A 14,612-nucleotide genomic window follows, 5' to 3' on the forward strand; every position below is an offset into this window, starting at 1 on the left:
CAAGGTTTATCAGTACTATCGATGATAATGATGTTCCAAAACCATCCACGTGATCAATGTAATTCAGTTTATGTAAGTCAGTTAAGGGTTGTTTGATATGTCTCTTACTTGGTAGGGTTGTGTCAGTCAAACCTTGACTCAGTCAGAATTGACTCGGTCAGCAATTATCAAACATCCCTTTATTTTTCAATACTAAAGTGAACACGTAACTAATTTCATATTTGAAGATGACTTTTTGAGTCTCCTCTAATGATGTAAATTGGAACACTCGATTAAATAAATTGTATAAAAGATGACATTTTATTGTGTGCAATAATTAGAACTCAAAACACACACACACACAAACACATTGTAGTAAAATTTATGATATGATGACAAAAAAACATGAAACGAGAAGTAAAAAATTGAATGATTTCAACGCCTGTCACCGGCAACGGAATCGGAATTGAAAAGGTATTTGACACGCGATAGAACGGAATCATGGGCAGGATCATACGGGTGGTCTTTTGAAGGAATCTCCAAAATCGCTGGAATTGGGTTGTTGTAGCTATCCACTACAAACCGTATCATATTTGCAACCTGTGCAACAATATAAATAACAATGTACTTTCATTTATTTGTTTATTATAGCATCATAGTTTCATTTATTCCTAATATAGAAAAAGTAAAATGTCCTTTATAAGAAAAACATCGAAAGCAAAGCACAATGTTGTAATACACAAATAAATGAAACTTTGTTGCTTTTTTTTTGGGTTAATATCATAAAAGACTTTATATATTGAGTTTTTTTGTTCCGTATTAAACCTCAATTTTATTTTATTTTTCCTGAAAAAGACCTTGTGGTTTTTCATTTTTTCGGAAAAATCCCTCAATTTTTTATTTTTTTTTCAGAAAAAATCCTCAACCTTTTAATTTTTTCCAAAAAAAACCCTCAATATTTTATATTTTTTCCAAAAAAAACCCCCAAATTTTACAAGTTTTTTCAAAGGGTTAATCTCATAAAAGACCTTACATTTTGTGTTTTTTCCAGATCAAACCTCAAATTTATTTTTTGCCTGAAAAAGACCTGTACTTTTTCATTTTTTCCGATCTGGCCCTTTTAGTCATTTTTTTTCCAAAAAAAATTGTAAAATGTGAGGGTTTTTTTGAGAAAAACTAAAAAAGTTGAGAGTTTATTTGGAAGCATTTAGAAGGTTGAAGGTTTTTTTCGGAAAAAAAATACAAAGTTGAGGGCTTTTTCGGAAAAAATGAAAAAATACAAGGTCTTTTTTACGCAAAAATTTATTTGAGGTTTAATCCGAAAAAAACACAAAATATAAGGTTTTTTATGAGATTAACCTTTTTGGAAGATAACTACTAAAAGGGCCAAATCGTAAAAAATGGAAAAATGCAAGGTCTTTTTCAGGAAAAAAAATAAAGTTGAGGTTTAATGCGGAAAAACACAAAATATAAGGTCTTTTATGATATTAACCTTTTTTTCCATTTAGCCATTCTTTAAGAAAGTTGGAGAAAGGAAGCTTTCAACATTAAGTCCTAACTCTTTACAAATTTGCCCTCATTAACTATTTCCTTCAATTTTATCAAAAGTTTATAAACTATCATTATCTCAAATATCTTTAAGAATCATTATGATTACTTACATATTGACTGATCAAGACAATTGCTACATCATCTCTTGTGGTGAATTCCTTAAAAGCATCTTCAATTTGTTTGACAGTTGTCTCTGAAACAAAATAAAACAACATTTATGCATATTATGACTTATGTCAACACTGCATAAAAAAATGGCATCTAGAAACTTGATGAAAAATTCTAAGGAACAAATAATATACTTGAATCCACAATCATGTAATTTGTCTTCCTCCTTATGTCAACATTGCCTACTCCAGCAAGTAAAAATCCAGTTATGGTGTCCTACATCAGATATATAAACTATTATTACAAGAATATAGAAAAGTATCAAGCTTTAAATGAATAAGAATAAGATATCACTTGAGTGACAGTTTTAGTAAAATGATTAGAGAAGTAGTAAGTAAAAATACAGATTTTACAGAAGCAAAAATGAATACACACATCAATTAGAAAACAGTTATTACCTCATCAGCAATCATAGCAATAAGTGCTGAGTTGTTAGTAGGGATTTGAGCTCGGTTTGCCATTTCAGAAACAAGATAAAACTGCAGAAAAAAATGTATGTTAACTCAGTAGCTGATAAACCAATAGTTGGTAATTTACAATCTTTCTTTTATCATACAATCTTTATTCTTTAGGTATAATGTATTTATTAATCCAACAATATTGACATTATGCATAACTTGAATTCAAATATAAATTGGACAAGATATCATGTCTTTCTTAAACAAATAGTTCAATATGCTACCCCACTATCATTGACTATCAAAGAAATTAGGGCCAAATCTAACAGTAGAATGTTTATGACAATTAAGGCCTCATTTGAAAGCCAGCAACAGTAATACTTAGGGTCATAATGATTAGATATAATCAACGATCATGTCATGATCTGATTTTGATTCTGCAATTCAGAATAATCACTTTGAAACCTCACATTCAAAGACGAATTCTACACTAAAAGATCAGTGTAATCCGATGCTTATAGATATAAAATCTAGGAAACACGGATCAGCATTCAAATTTTAGGGTTCCTATGTTGAACTTGATCCCGTAGCCTAAATCTGAAGTATGCAAGCAAAATAAGCATGTTTTAGGTCGAAATGAAACGAAATCCAGATTGAACTCAATTGATAGCACTGTTGGTATATGCATACAGATTCAGATAACTCATTGGATCATACATGGATACAGAGGTCTTATTCGAAGCAGCTGAGAGAGAGAGAGAGAGAGAGAGAGAGAGAGATGATACCTATTGGCGATCGAGAAACAGAGAAGCAGGACACGATGATTTCGAACGATCGTAGCGATGAGATTCTATCTGGAACTTATATCGTGAGATATGAGAAAGATTATATTGATTGTAAATTCCTTTAATTTTTCGTCGACCGAAGCTCATTACGATATATTGATAAACTTAAAAAGTTAATTATATAAAGGGGAATTCATAATCTTCTAAAATCTAAACGAACTTTTCCAACAATTTTTTTTCAATTTTCGAAAAAATATTATTTTCCAAGGATTCATTTCAATTGTTCTTTAAATTTTAATTTTTTTTTTAAAGAAAAATCTAATGAAAATTCATTATGTTTAGGTCTTATAATCGATTTACTCTTTTATCTTTTTTTAATTAGTTAATTTACAAAAACCGATAATTGTATCCATTTTAACCATTTTACCCGGTAAACAGTGATCAATAAAATATAAAGACTTTTTTGTAAAATAAATCCAAAAATATAAGGATTTTTTTATTTGTCAGAAAAAATACCATAAGATAATACAATATATTAGACAAAAACAAGATAATAAGATAATATTAAAAATAATTAAAAATAATATATTAAAAAAAATCCTTATATTTATGCTTTATTTGTAAAAAAATCAGTATATTGTGTTTGTGATCGGTTTATGAGTTAAAAGAGTTAAAATGAATACAATTGTCGGTTTTTAAACCTTACTTGACTAAAAAAAAATAAAAGCTAAATCGATTAGAGGGCCTAAACATAAGGATTTTTTAGTATATTTTCCTATTTTTTTTTCTACAATTTTTTTCAAAGAATTCTCATTGTTTTTCAATTTAATATCCAACTTTAAACCCCATATATATATATATATATATATATATATATATATATATATATATATATATATATATATATAGAGAGAGAGAGAGAGAGAGCTAGGTTCATTTGTTTAAACTAATTATTGTGTTATTGTATGCATAAATGTGAGTCAATCAAAATTAAATAAAAAATTAAATAATTAAATAAATAAATAAGGGTAATATAGTAATTTGTTTAGTAACTACCAAAAATAATCCCTATAATTATGGTATTTGACTTTTAACCTAATTTCTCTAGTTTATAAAACCTACAAGTATTACGACAATGGAGATACCGTCGATGGCGGAGGACACAGGACTATTTCGGATTGGGGAAGAAGCTGAAGAAGGCAGAGGAAGAAGCGTTGGAGATTGCGAAGGAAGTAATTGAGTCAGCTGAGAAAAGAGTCGAAGCGGAAGAGAGACAGATCGAGGCTACGTCGATCGTTAATGGAATATTAGGGATTGCGATCGTTACTGCGGTTTTACTTCCTTTGTCACTAACAGCGTATCGTCAAACCCAGACCTGAAACAATAAAGGTTAGTTTTCTTCCTATTAACGTGAAATTACTCATTGATTCGAGTTTAAATCGATTTTTAGTTATTTATGTATGTGCAATTGTTACTGTTCATCTGATTGTGTTCAAAATTTTAAAGCTATTTTACATCAATTTATGGGATAGCGATTTTTAGACACACACCCCAATACACTCACACACATATATAAACACCATCTTCATATCAGATAATCAATCATCAATTTTCTTTTTCCAAAATTTCACCTGTATACCCGCCCGCTGTTCTGAATCTCAGTTTCTCTCTAGATAACGCTTTAATCTATTGGTAACGTCTTTATCCTTTCAGTTTTTCCCATAGTTTTCGTTAGATTTACGTATGCTCTGTTTTTTTTCGTATGTGTTGATCTATTTCTTTGTTTTGGTGGAATTAATTTAACTTTCACGAGTTGAAATTCTTTGAGATGAAACAGAACTGTACCTTTGAAACCGATTCATATGTATATCAGTAACATCGAATTTTTTTCGTGACGAGATATACGTAATAGGTCCATGTTTGAATTGCGTGTAATTGTTTTTGTAGTGTATATGATCCAGTTAAACTCTTTATCCGTTTTGAAAGTTTAAGGGAAATTTTGTCCATAATTTTGATGTGGTGATTCTTAATCAGTAAATAGTTGAGATTAAAACATTAGGTAATCTAAAATACTATTGATTACTTGTTCAATCGGTGTATTTGCTCAACATCTGAATGGAACATTTTGGGGGAAAATATTTGTTTGCCAAAACGACCTGACCAGTTCAACCGTATGTTAGATAGTAATAGCAAAACTGCAAATTCACCCTTTTTCTTACCAAAATTGCTTGAAAATTGAGATACAATGGCTAACTAAATGAGATAGCATAGTTCCCACCTTAAAAACATTTTACTTAACTTGTTCTCTCTTGTAGCTGCAACAGATATCTATCCAACAAACATGATGAAGATTGGGAGAAGAGGAATTCATTATCTACACACATTAAACAGTGTTCCTAAGGATGTGATAGAGAAGGGTTAGAACCGAGTCATGGAGGCATCTCTTACACTCATTCGTGAGAGGGCAAAATTTAAGGTATGTCCATATTTCATTATGCATTTATAACTTAAGTTTTGACAATAAGTAATTTTATTTTTTATATATATTTTTTCAAGGGAGAGCTAGTTCGTGCATTAGGTGGTGCATTATGTAGTGATATATTGAAAGGGTTTGTAGAAATCTTAAAGAACACAAAAATAATTCTACGAGAATATTGCACACGAGGTGTCTGTAGAAATGTCTGAAAGAGAACTTGATGTTCAAATTCTTGAAGAACACAAAAATAATTTATAAGTTCGTTATTTTGTGTTACTTGATTTTATCTTGTTGTATGAGTTCTCTTAGAATTACTAAAATTTGTTTTATTTTTGTCGTATAAAAGCATTCTCACATAGTTTTATTCTTACATAATTCATTTTCATGACAGTTATTCTCATAGAATGAAGGAAGTACATGATGATCAATGACTCGAAGGTTGGATGAATGCGTTTGGGATAGACATGAACAATCCTCAATGGTCACCGATCATCCATAAAAATGCACTACTCATTGTCATATTCTGTTAGATTAATATATAATAGAATGATAAGAGTATATGTAATAGTATATTCCAATAGAATAATCTACATATTATATTTGTTTGTTATTAGGGAGTGTTTCATTATTATAGAATAAAATATAAACTTTTTTATTTTTTCAAGGATGTGATAGAAAAAATTTAACTTGTATCTAAAAATTTGTTTATTCTGCGAGAAGTAAGTCTCTTTATTAGTTTATGACTTGAATTTTCATATAATATCATTATAAAAAGAATGTCATTCTGACAGAATAAAATCGGGTTTAATTATAAAAATTACGTTATAATTAAAATTAAAGTAATTAAAAAAATTATAATTTTAAAATCAAGAGAGTTAATTATCCCAAAAAATATGGAATTTTCCTTTTTTAAAATTATCTCATTTGTCTAAAATACCCTTAGAATGAAATTAGATGGTATTTTTCAATTATCTTTAATTTAATAATATGTATTAATCACTTTCTTAAAATAAGTAAAATGATTGGCCCACATTTATGCATACAATAACACAATAATTACTTTGAATAGAATAACCTAAGCCTATATATATATATATATATATATATATATATATATATATATATATATATTTCTTATTTATTGTACTATCTTAAAAAATAATAAACTGCATCATCTTAATGTTTGACACTATTTATCCACATAGAAAGAAATTTAAGATCCAAGACTTTTAACACTTAATTGAAAATTTGTTCAACAACATCTAAACAACTTAACAAAATTTGTATTATTATACCTTAATATAATTTTAATGATTATGCCTTTTTTGGACACCCCTATCGTTCTTCTAATTTTCTCTATAATATATCTTTCATGCGAAGATATGATGAACAACCTAGAAATTACAATTATCTATTGTGCTTGCTTTGTCCTTCTCAAACTTTATCCTCATTTTCTCACTTTTTTCTTTTTAAATTATATTGCATCAGCACAAAGGATACCTATGCTGGCATATGTTCACATAGTTTAAACCAATTTATCTATAAATAAATTGATTTCAACTTATATTTTTATAGTTGATGGATCAAAGTTCACAATATATTTAAATATATACAACGTACTAATCATATTAGTAGAAAAAAAAATTGATTATTACCATGACAATATAACTTTGTATAATAATATTAGCCTTGCTAAATTTGTTTTTATCCATGATTAAAGATAGTCATTCTAATGGTTCCCTTTAAAAAAAAAAAACAAATAATTATTCTGATGGTTTCCGTTAGAGCACTAGGTGTGGGCAACTAGATGTAACACCATTTTGGTGCCACATCACATGTCACATCATTAATGGTGTTATAACACCAAGTGGGGAAATGGTCACCATGTTGTATTTTGTTATGACACCAACTTTTTTTTCCATTTTATAATTTATTTTTTATTTTTTTTCGAATTTTTTATTTTTTTAATTTAGACAAATATTTTTTAAATATAACATAATAAATAAAACATAATGTTTAAAAATTATAAATAACATATAATAATTTTTAAAGATTAAAATTAACATAGAGATTAAATTACACATAACATCTAAATTCAAAAAAAAAAAATAACATCCAAATTCAAAAAAAAAAAAATACAACGCTATTCGTTATCGTTATTGTTACCATAGAAGATATAATCCGTCAAGTCCTCTCGAAGTTGTCTGTGTTTATTTGCGTCCTGAATGTCAACAACGCGATGCAAATAATCTGTTGTTCCTGGTTGAAATTGAATGTGCCTGGGCTCCGTTGGGATATAGTGTGCAATATTTCGCCCTTTATCTTCTACTACCATGTTATGCATTATGATACATGCATACATGATATATCGTAGAGTTTCTAAATCCAATGGTCGTGCTGCATGTTCGACTATATGTCACTTCGCCTTCAACACTCCAAAAGCACGTTCCACATCCTTACGTGCTCCTTCTTGTCTTCTCTTAAAAAATTTGTCTCGTTCTTCAACCGGGTGGCGGAACGCCTTCACGAATGTAGAATACTGAGGATATATTCCATCTGTAAGGTAATATCCATATTTGTATTCGTTTCCATTCACTGTGAAAGGAGCATCCAGGGCCTTTCCATTCAAAAGATCGTCGAATATTGGCGACTGATCAAGAACGTTGACGTCGTTGTTGGAACCCGCAACCCCAAAAAATGCATGCCAAATCCATAAATCTTGAGAAGCAACAACCTCTAAAACCAACGAAGGTGATCCGTGATGACCACTTGCGTATTGCCCTTTCCATGCTACCGGACAATTTTTCCATTTCCAGTGTGTGCCATCAATGCTTCCGATCATTCCGGGAAACTCATGGCGTTCTTCATGCGCTGCATACAATTCTTGCAAATCATGCAACGAAGGTTTCCGCAAATACACGTCTCCAAATGTTTCAACAACACCCCTTGACAATGTATACAAACTCTCCCTTGCGGTTCTTTCGGACATTCTCATATAGTCGTCCATGGTGTCGGGTGATTCCCCCATTGATGGCCGCAGCACATTTCTGCAAAGTTGCAAAGTTGGTGGTGGGAGGTGACTTTAACATCACTAGAAAGAGAAAGAGTTATATATACATATATAGTTCAAGAAGAATACAACCCTATCATGATATCGTCAAAAAACAATCTAAACATATCAAAAAACAGATACCACCACTTCATTTATCCAAACCATGTATCATTGCAAAATATAGTAGATTGTTTCTCGATTTCCTCCGCCCGTGATTTTTTCCCGATTTAGGTTTCCACATAAAAACTTGTGCCTCTTTTATTTACTGACTTTAATATACTTGGTGTTCGATTAAGCTTGATATATTAATTCCATTATAAGTCGAACTAATATTATTCTAAATTGATTCAGATTCTTGGGACGTGTTACACACACTCACTACAGTCTTTATAATATGAATAAAAATTGCAGACATTCATGTCTTTTACACAGATAAAAGATCCAGAGACACACACACACTGTGTCACTGTCCCACCTTTCACTTTTTAGGGAGGGGTAAAAAATGGCAATTTTTGTCGCATTATTATCAGTGTGAGTCTCATTCCAATATATGTCAAATACAGTAAAAAAAACTTTATACTTGTTGTCATGTTCTGTCATGTCAAGAGTCATGTTCTACAGCTTAAGCCAACAAATGGGGTTCCTTTCTTGGCCTCAAAAGAAAAATACAAAGTCATGAACACAGGCCCATATAAGAAAAGGTCAATTTTAAAATGTCAAAACAACTTTATTTTCTTCACAATCTCATAAAAGAACAATATAGCGAAATTAAAGAAAAGATTATCACATTATACAGCAGTTCTGTTGAGAATCAGCCATATCAGGTGACCTGCATGATGCCAAGAAATCATAAAATCAGATTGACATTAAATAAAACCATAAGTCAAAATTCATACATTCACAATTCAAAATGAACATTATGCATCCTAATTTGTTATTTTGTACTATTGATCATACATTTTGTGCAGAAGTTGAAATGATTTAATAAATTGTATAAAAAGCAAGAAATGAAGACTGAAGAGAAGAACTCACAGTTGACCAAGAGCTGAGATATCAAAATCAGGAGCGAGCTCTTTGACTATATCATTTGGGGGTTGACCACATTCTTGCATCTTTTGCATGAGTTCAATGATCTTGTTGAAATTATCAGGCTCAGTGTCATAAACAATATTTAAATCTTTTATGAGCTCATGTTGATGAAAATATCGATCATATTCTTCTTTGCTTAATTTGGATTTATTGTCTTGTAGCCATTTTGGGTATCTTTCTCCAATTTCTTTCATGGGTTCATGAAGAACTTCTTTAGACAAAAGTTGCTGCATCATTGTCTCTACTAAAGACTCCATATCCTTCACAACAAGAAAACAATATTTAGTGGTTAATAATTAAATATAATATTAAGCATATAATGAAAGTATTGAAGATCATAAAAAGTACCTGGCCTTTAGCAAGTTCTTCAAACTGTTTGACCAAATCCTCCATCATTTTATCATCTCCCAAACCATCAATGGGACCCGATTTCAAACCCGCAATAGATTCCAAACCCTTAACAGTTTCCCTAGTTTGTTCTCTCAACTTATCAAGAGTCTCAGAAGCATGCGACACTTTTGGTGACACTTTTTGCTTTCCTTTGTTCTTGCTTCTTAAATCAGGCAAACCCATCCCTAATCCTTGAACCCCACTTGGCATTAGAGATGCCTCTCCTTTGTTCCCTTCATCATCCTTACTTTTATCACCCAAAAAAAAAAACAAAGTATTATAGCTCAAACCACATGGAAAAGCTTCAATAGGTTCAGAATCAACCAAAACAACGTAGTTTTGAGGCTTTTTTGAACAAAAAAGAGGTAAGTGTAATGCTTTTATATGAATTTACAACCCACAATTTGTCCAAAATCTTTCTTATTGCCACAGATAACCAAGTATGATGATTCAAAATGTGAACCATTCGTAATATATGTTTTGAAATAGTAAATCTTGTGAACCAAATCAATGTTATAAGTGTTTCATAACTACTGCTATGTCACAAACCATAATCTTATACTGAAAATTGGTTGAAAATTGAATGTTAAGCAACAAATTAACTAGAAATAGAGATTGTTCTGATTTTGTTATCCCATCTCTGTATTGAATATGAAAGGTACTTAGGTTTTACGAGAAAAGGCCAACCTAAGCAATTGAATTTCAATTCAATTTATCAAATTCACTTCCTGGGGTCATAATTGACCTCCGCCAGAGCGTGTAATCTCGATGATTTTAATCAAGATTCAAGAGTTAGGAATTGTTACGAACCTCTGAGACGAAGAAGATGCAAGATTTAGGGTCTGGAAATCATCCAAAGCGCCTAATTACATATGAACAAATAGAATCATTCAGCGTGAGTGATAAACCTCGATTACTTGAGTGATTTCAAGATGTCAAACAAAACACACAAAACACAAACGAAATTGGGGGAGAGAAGAGTGAACTTACTATCTAGAAGTTGGTCTAAATCATCTGAATGCTCAGCCATGATTATTTTGCCTTGAGTTTCTCTCTAGATAACACTTCTCCTGTCTCTAAAAAGTTGTAATGTGGTGTAGATTGAGAGAATTTGGGGAGAAAGGGCGAAATCTTTATTGGGAGAAAGTGTGACGTCGCCCGACGGGGGTAAAAGACAGGAGTCGGAGATGTGGTGGTTCTGAGCTACCCCGGCTGTGCAAAGGATGAAAATCAATGGCTCAGATTAACTTCTTTTTATATCTAAATTTTATTTTATTTTCAAGTTATTCGTATAGAACATATTTTTAATTAATTGTTTTTTATGTGTTTCAATATAAAAATGACAAAATTGCAAAAATGGTCCCTGTGTTATGTATTTTTTCTGAGGTTTGGTCCAAACCTCGACTTTTTTGGATTGGTAGTCCTTTTGGCCTAGTTTCGATGTATATTTGGTCCCTCGGTAAACTGAAATGACTGTAATGCCCCTCATGTATTTATTTTTCATTTTTCTTTCATTTTCTTAATTTAATATATATAATTATCCATTTTAATAATTGATAAATAAAGAGAGGACCCACCTTCTCTCTCTCTCTCTCTCTCTCTCTCTCTCTCTCTCTCTCTCTCTCTCTCTCTCTCTCTCTCTCTCTCTCTCTCTCTCTCTCTCTCTCTCTCTCGTATGACTTTTTATTTATGCAAAAAATACAAACAATTAGGAACAAAAGTATACTAGAACAAATCCGTATCTGCAACTTCAAACAGAAAAAGATCTCTTACACACAAAATTCCTCAGATAAACCACAGTAGCCTCACATCTTTGAAGAGTTCAGATGTAAAAAACGAAGTGAGGGTTCAAGATTCACCATTTTTTTTCCGTTTGAATCACAATCTACAATCAACGATGACCAAACCCAACCCTTTGTCTACGTCTTCCTCCCCTGTAACCCAAATTCTTACATATTCAGGGGACGATGACACGATGGAAGTTCCATCCACACCTCCGGCGACGATCTCAACTTTATATTTCGATTTTGTTCCTTTCCCTTTCGTATTTCTCCACTGTAACCCAAACTCCAGATTTCGATTACAATTTTGTTCCCAAAGTCCATAGTTCGATTTAAATTTTGTTCCCAACTCAATATCACTTTACCAGCTATGTTTTACACCTCTTTAGGATACTATATGAGGTTTACCAGGTTGGATGTAGAGATGCAGGTAGGCATTTCCCAGATACCTTGATTTGTGCCCTTTAATGAGTTTTTTTGGATCTGGAACCTTTATTGATTGATTTTAGATATGGAATCGTGGGTTTTTTTTATCCAGTTTTAAAAGATGTTTGGATGATCAATTTAATGATGACAAGGGGGGTTTGGATGTGTTTTTCTGAAAATTCCCAGACCAAAGGCTTATGGGTCTTCAAGAACAATCGGTTTCTGAAAAATCGATTTTATGTTTGCTCTTCAAGTCAAACACACACGCATACAAACAATCGATTTTATGTTTGCTCTTCAAGAAAAAATGGATGTCTGGGTTTGCTTTTGGAACTAGAAATCAAATTCCGAATCTGAAAAAAGGCTTATGGGTCTTCAAGAACAACTGATTTCTGAAAAATCGATTTCGTATGTGTGTTTTATATCATTTATAGGTTTAGGGGTTAATGGAATCAAATAAATAACGGATGTCACTGAAAAATCGATAGTCAGCGGGGAAGAATTTGGAGTTCATCTTCTCAATTTAGAGTTCATCAGTGGGTGATGGTGCAGGAGAATAGTGTATAGGAGAGAGAGAGAGAGAGAGAGAGAGAGAGAGAGAGAGAGAGAGAGAGAGAGAGAGAGAGAGAGAGAGAGAGATGTGGGCCCAAGTTAATTAAGTATTTTCTTTTCATTTAAATTAAATAGAAAAAACATAAAAAAAAATCATAAGGGTATTACAGTCATTTCAGTTTACCGAGGGACCAAAAACGCAACGAAACTACCTCAAAATGACCACCAATCCAAAAAAGTCGTGGTTTGGACTAAAACCCCAAAAAATGCATACCACAGGAACCATTTTTGCAGTTTTGTCTATAAAAATTAGCAAAGTTGGTTTCAACAATTAGCATAAAAATGGTTGTTTTTTTTAATATATTGCTCGACTTGCGATTAATAAAACCATAATTTTTCGTCATTGGTTAGATTAGAAATACATGTCATTGTGAATTACCTAATGATTTTTGACAGGAGAATCTATAGATTAATAATCATTACGAAGAAATATTTACAATTTGATTAGGTTTGGTTGGTGACCCTTATTATTACAGGACATATGTAATGTTTTATATCACTCATTAAGGACATCAAATAACACATGTTATGTCTTATAAGAATCATTGTAACAACACTTTGACTAGAAACTAAAAAATTGTCTATTATGGATTTTCATTAGGTTTTTCATCAAATTTATCTTTTTAATAATCGAAGTTTTGGTCTAATATATACTTAGAGCTCATTTTTATTAATTCAAGAAAGTAATATATATTAGTGTCATGTAATATGAAATGTAACGATTATATGAATTTGTAGCATTTTAAAACATTTGATTCAACTTTGAGTTGATTCATAATACTAGTAGATCCATTAGTTTGAATTATAACGAAAGGAAAATTTTATATTAAATTACAAAATAATTTTAGGAAACCCTTTAACAAAAATCTTATTGATTTTTGGCTTCCTTAAACTTGGAGCATATAAGTTGTCATGTAAGTATTTCTTAGCAATAACTTGTTGGAAAAAAAAATTGTATTAACCGATTGTTAAACAACATTTCCATGTATGAAGCTTGGATGATTGTACTATTGCATCATAAGGTTAATTTGTTCAGGTATTAACTGATCGAGTGATTAGAGTTTTAGAAATTATACTCTAATTTTAACGCGCCAATATTTTTTTTGTTAATTATAGAGTATAATACACATGTGTTAAAGTCTTTAAAGTATGAGTATTGGTGGTTTTCATTTAATCGTATTTTGGTTAAATTTACTAGCTATTATGGAGTGCTTAAAGCAATCTGGCAATAATGATCTGCCACTAAATGCTAATGTTAGGACCGATGAGAGTATCCATGATTCCAAGGTCAAACATGATAAATAACAATCATATTTCATTAGCTAAAAGTGTCTTAAATGTCCTAAATTCCATCAAACAACAAAAGGTCAACTGCCTCTAATAGAGGCACATCTTTTCAACCAATGTACTCATTTTTTAACCACTAATAGCAACATACTTATTCTTTTTAACTAATTAATAGAAATATACTTATCATCTATGTTTAATGCTATATAGAAATTAGAATGAAATCATCAATTTGTCTTTTTTTTAATCGGTCAATCTGGCCAACAGATATGTGAAATCAACTTGCCTTTAACAGAGGCTAAGACATTAAGTTAATCGATTTAGACATTGGGCCACATTATGAGATTGTGCCTAGCTAGGCTGTTGTTGGTAGAAACGACACAGTGTAATGAAATGAGAAAGAGAGGTTTGAGAAAGTCAGACAGAAGAAGTAGAAAAAGCAATTAAAAGATAGGAACAAAAAGAGACCAAATAGGCTTATTATCATAATCCACCTATTTAGATATTTAATCAACTTATTACCTTATTTTAATTATACTTCTTCAAGTTACAATATTTTATTATAAGATGTATATGCAAGCACATCTTAAATCAATCAGAGTCAAATAGTGATTTCTT

General features: G+C 31.0%; 3 protein-coding genes across 3 annotated transcripts; all 3 read right to left on the reverse strand.

Annotated features, from left to right (window-relative positions):
• Nucleotides 1-250: 250 nt before the first annotated feature.
• Nucleotides 251-3,019, reverse strand: LOC145118705 (vacuolar ATPase subunit F family protein). Its single transcript, XM_079054390.1, has 5 exons — nucleotides 2,882-3,019; nucleotides 2,097-2,177; nucleotides 1,833-1,914; nucleotides 1,641-1,723; nucleotides 251-579 (listed from the first exon to the last, which is right to left on the reverse strand). Exons 2-5 carry the CDS (start codon nucleotides 2,157-2,159, stop codon nucleotides 415-417), a joined length of 393 nt encoding a protein of 130 aa, XP_078910516.1. The 5' UTR covers nucleotides 2,160-2,177; nucleotides 2,882-3,019; the 3' UTR covers nucleotides 251-414.
• A 4,754-nt stretch (nucleotides 3,020-7,773) lies between these two features.
• Nucleotides 7,774-8,385, reverse strand: LOC145122281 (uncharacterized). Its single transcript, XM_079057905.1, has one exon. It carries the CDS (start codon nucleotides 8,383-8,385, stop codon nucleotides 7,774-7,776), a length of 612 nt encoding a protein of 203 aa, XP_078914031.1.
• A 714-nt stretch (nucleotides 8,386-9,099) lies between these two features.
• Nucleotides 9,100-11,125, reverse strand: LOC145120260 (peroxisome biogenesis protein 19-2-like). Its single transcript, XM_079056076.1, has 5 exons — nucleotides 10,879-11,125; nucleotides 10,699-10,750; nucleotides 9,847-10,135; nucleotides 9,442-9,758; nucleotides 9,100-9,238 (listed from the first exon to the last, which is right to left on the reverse strand). The coding sequence occupies exons 1-5, from the start codon at nucleotides 10,916-10,918 to the stop codon at nucleotides 9,193-9,195; spliced, it is 744 nt and encodes a 247-aa protein (XP_078912202.1). The 5' UTR covers nucleotides 10,919-11,125; the 3' UTR covers nucleotides 9,100-9,192.
• Nucleotides 11,126-14,612: the final 3,487 nt, after the last annotated feature.

The sequence above is a fragment of the Lactuca virosa genome, chromosome 6 (assembly GCF_052849685.1).
Source record: "Lactuca virosa cultivar CGN04683 chromosome 6, Lactuca_virosa_CGN04683_v6, whole genome shotgun sequence".
Taxonomy (NCBI): Eukaryota; Viridiplantae; Streptophyta; class Magnoliopsida; order Asterales; family Asteraceae; genus Lactuca; species Lactuca virosa.

Bases quoted from the DNA above. Each gene is read 5' to 3' on its own strand.
- LOC145120260 (XM_079056076.1), bottom strand. From the start codon at position 10,918: ATGGCTGAGCATTCAGATGATTTAGACCAACTTCTAGATA. The intron at 10,751-10,878 runs GTAAGTTCACTC...ATATGTAATTAG, and splicing joins TTTAGACCAACTTCTAGATA to GCGCTTTGGATGATTTCCAG. The intron at 9,239-9,441 runs GTGAGTTCTTCT...GGCATCATGCAG, and splicing joins ATCTCAGCTCTTGGTCAACT to GTCACCTGATATGGCTGATT.
- LOC145122281 (XM_079057905.1), bottom strand. From the start codon at position 8,385: ATGGGGGAATCACCCGACACCATGGACGACTATATGAGAATGTCCGAA.
- LOC145118705 (XM_079054390.1), bottom strand. From the start codon at position 2,159: ATGGCAAACCGAGCTCAAATCCCTACTAACAACTCAGCACTTATTGCT. The intron at 1,915-2,096 runs GTAATAACTGTT...TATCTGATGTAG, and splicing joins TTGCTATGATTGCTGATGAG to GACACCATAACTGGATTTTT. The intron at 1,724-1,832 runs GTATATTATTTG...ATTTTGTTTCAG, and splicing joins TTACATGATTGTGGATTCAA to AGACAACTGTCAAACAAATT.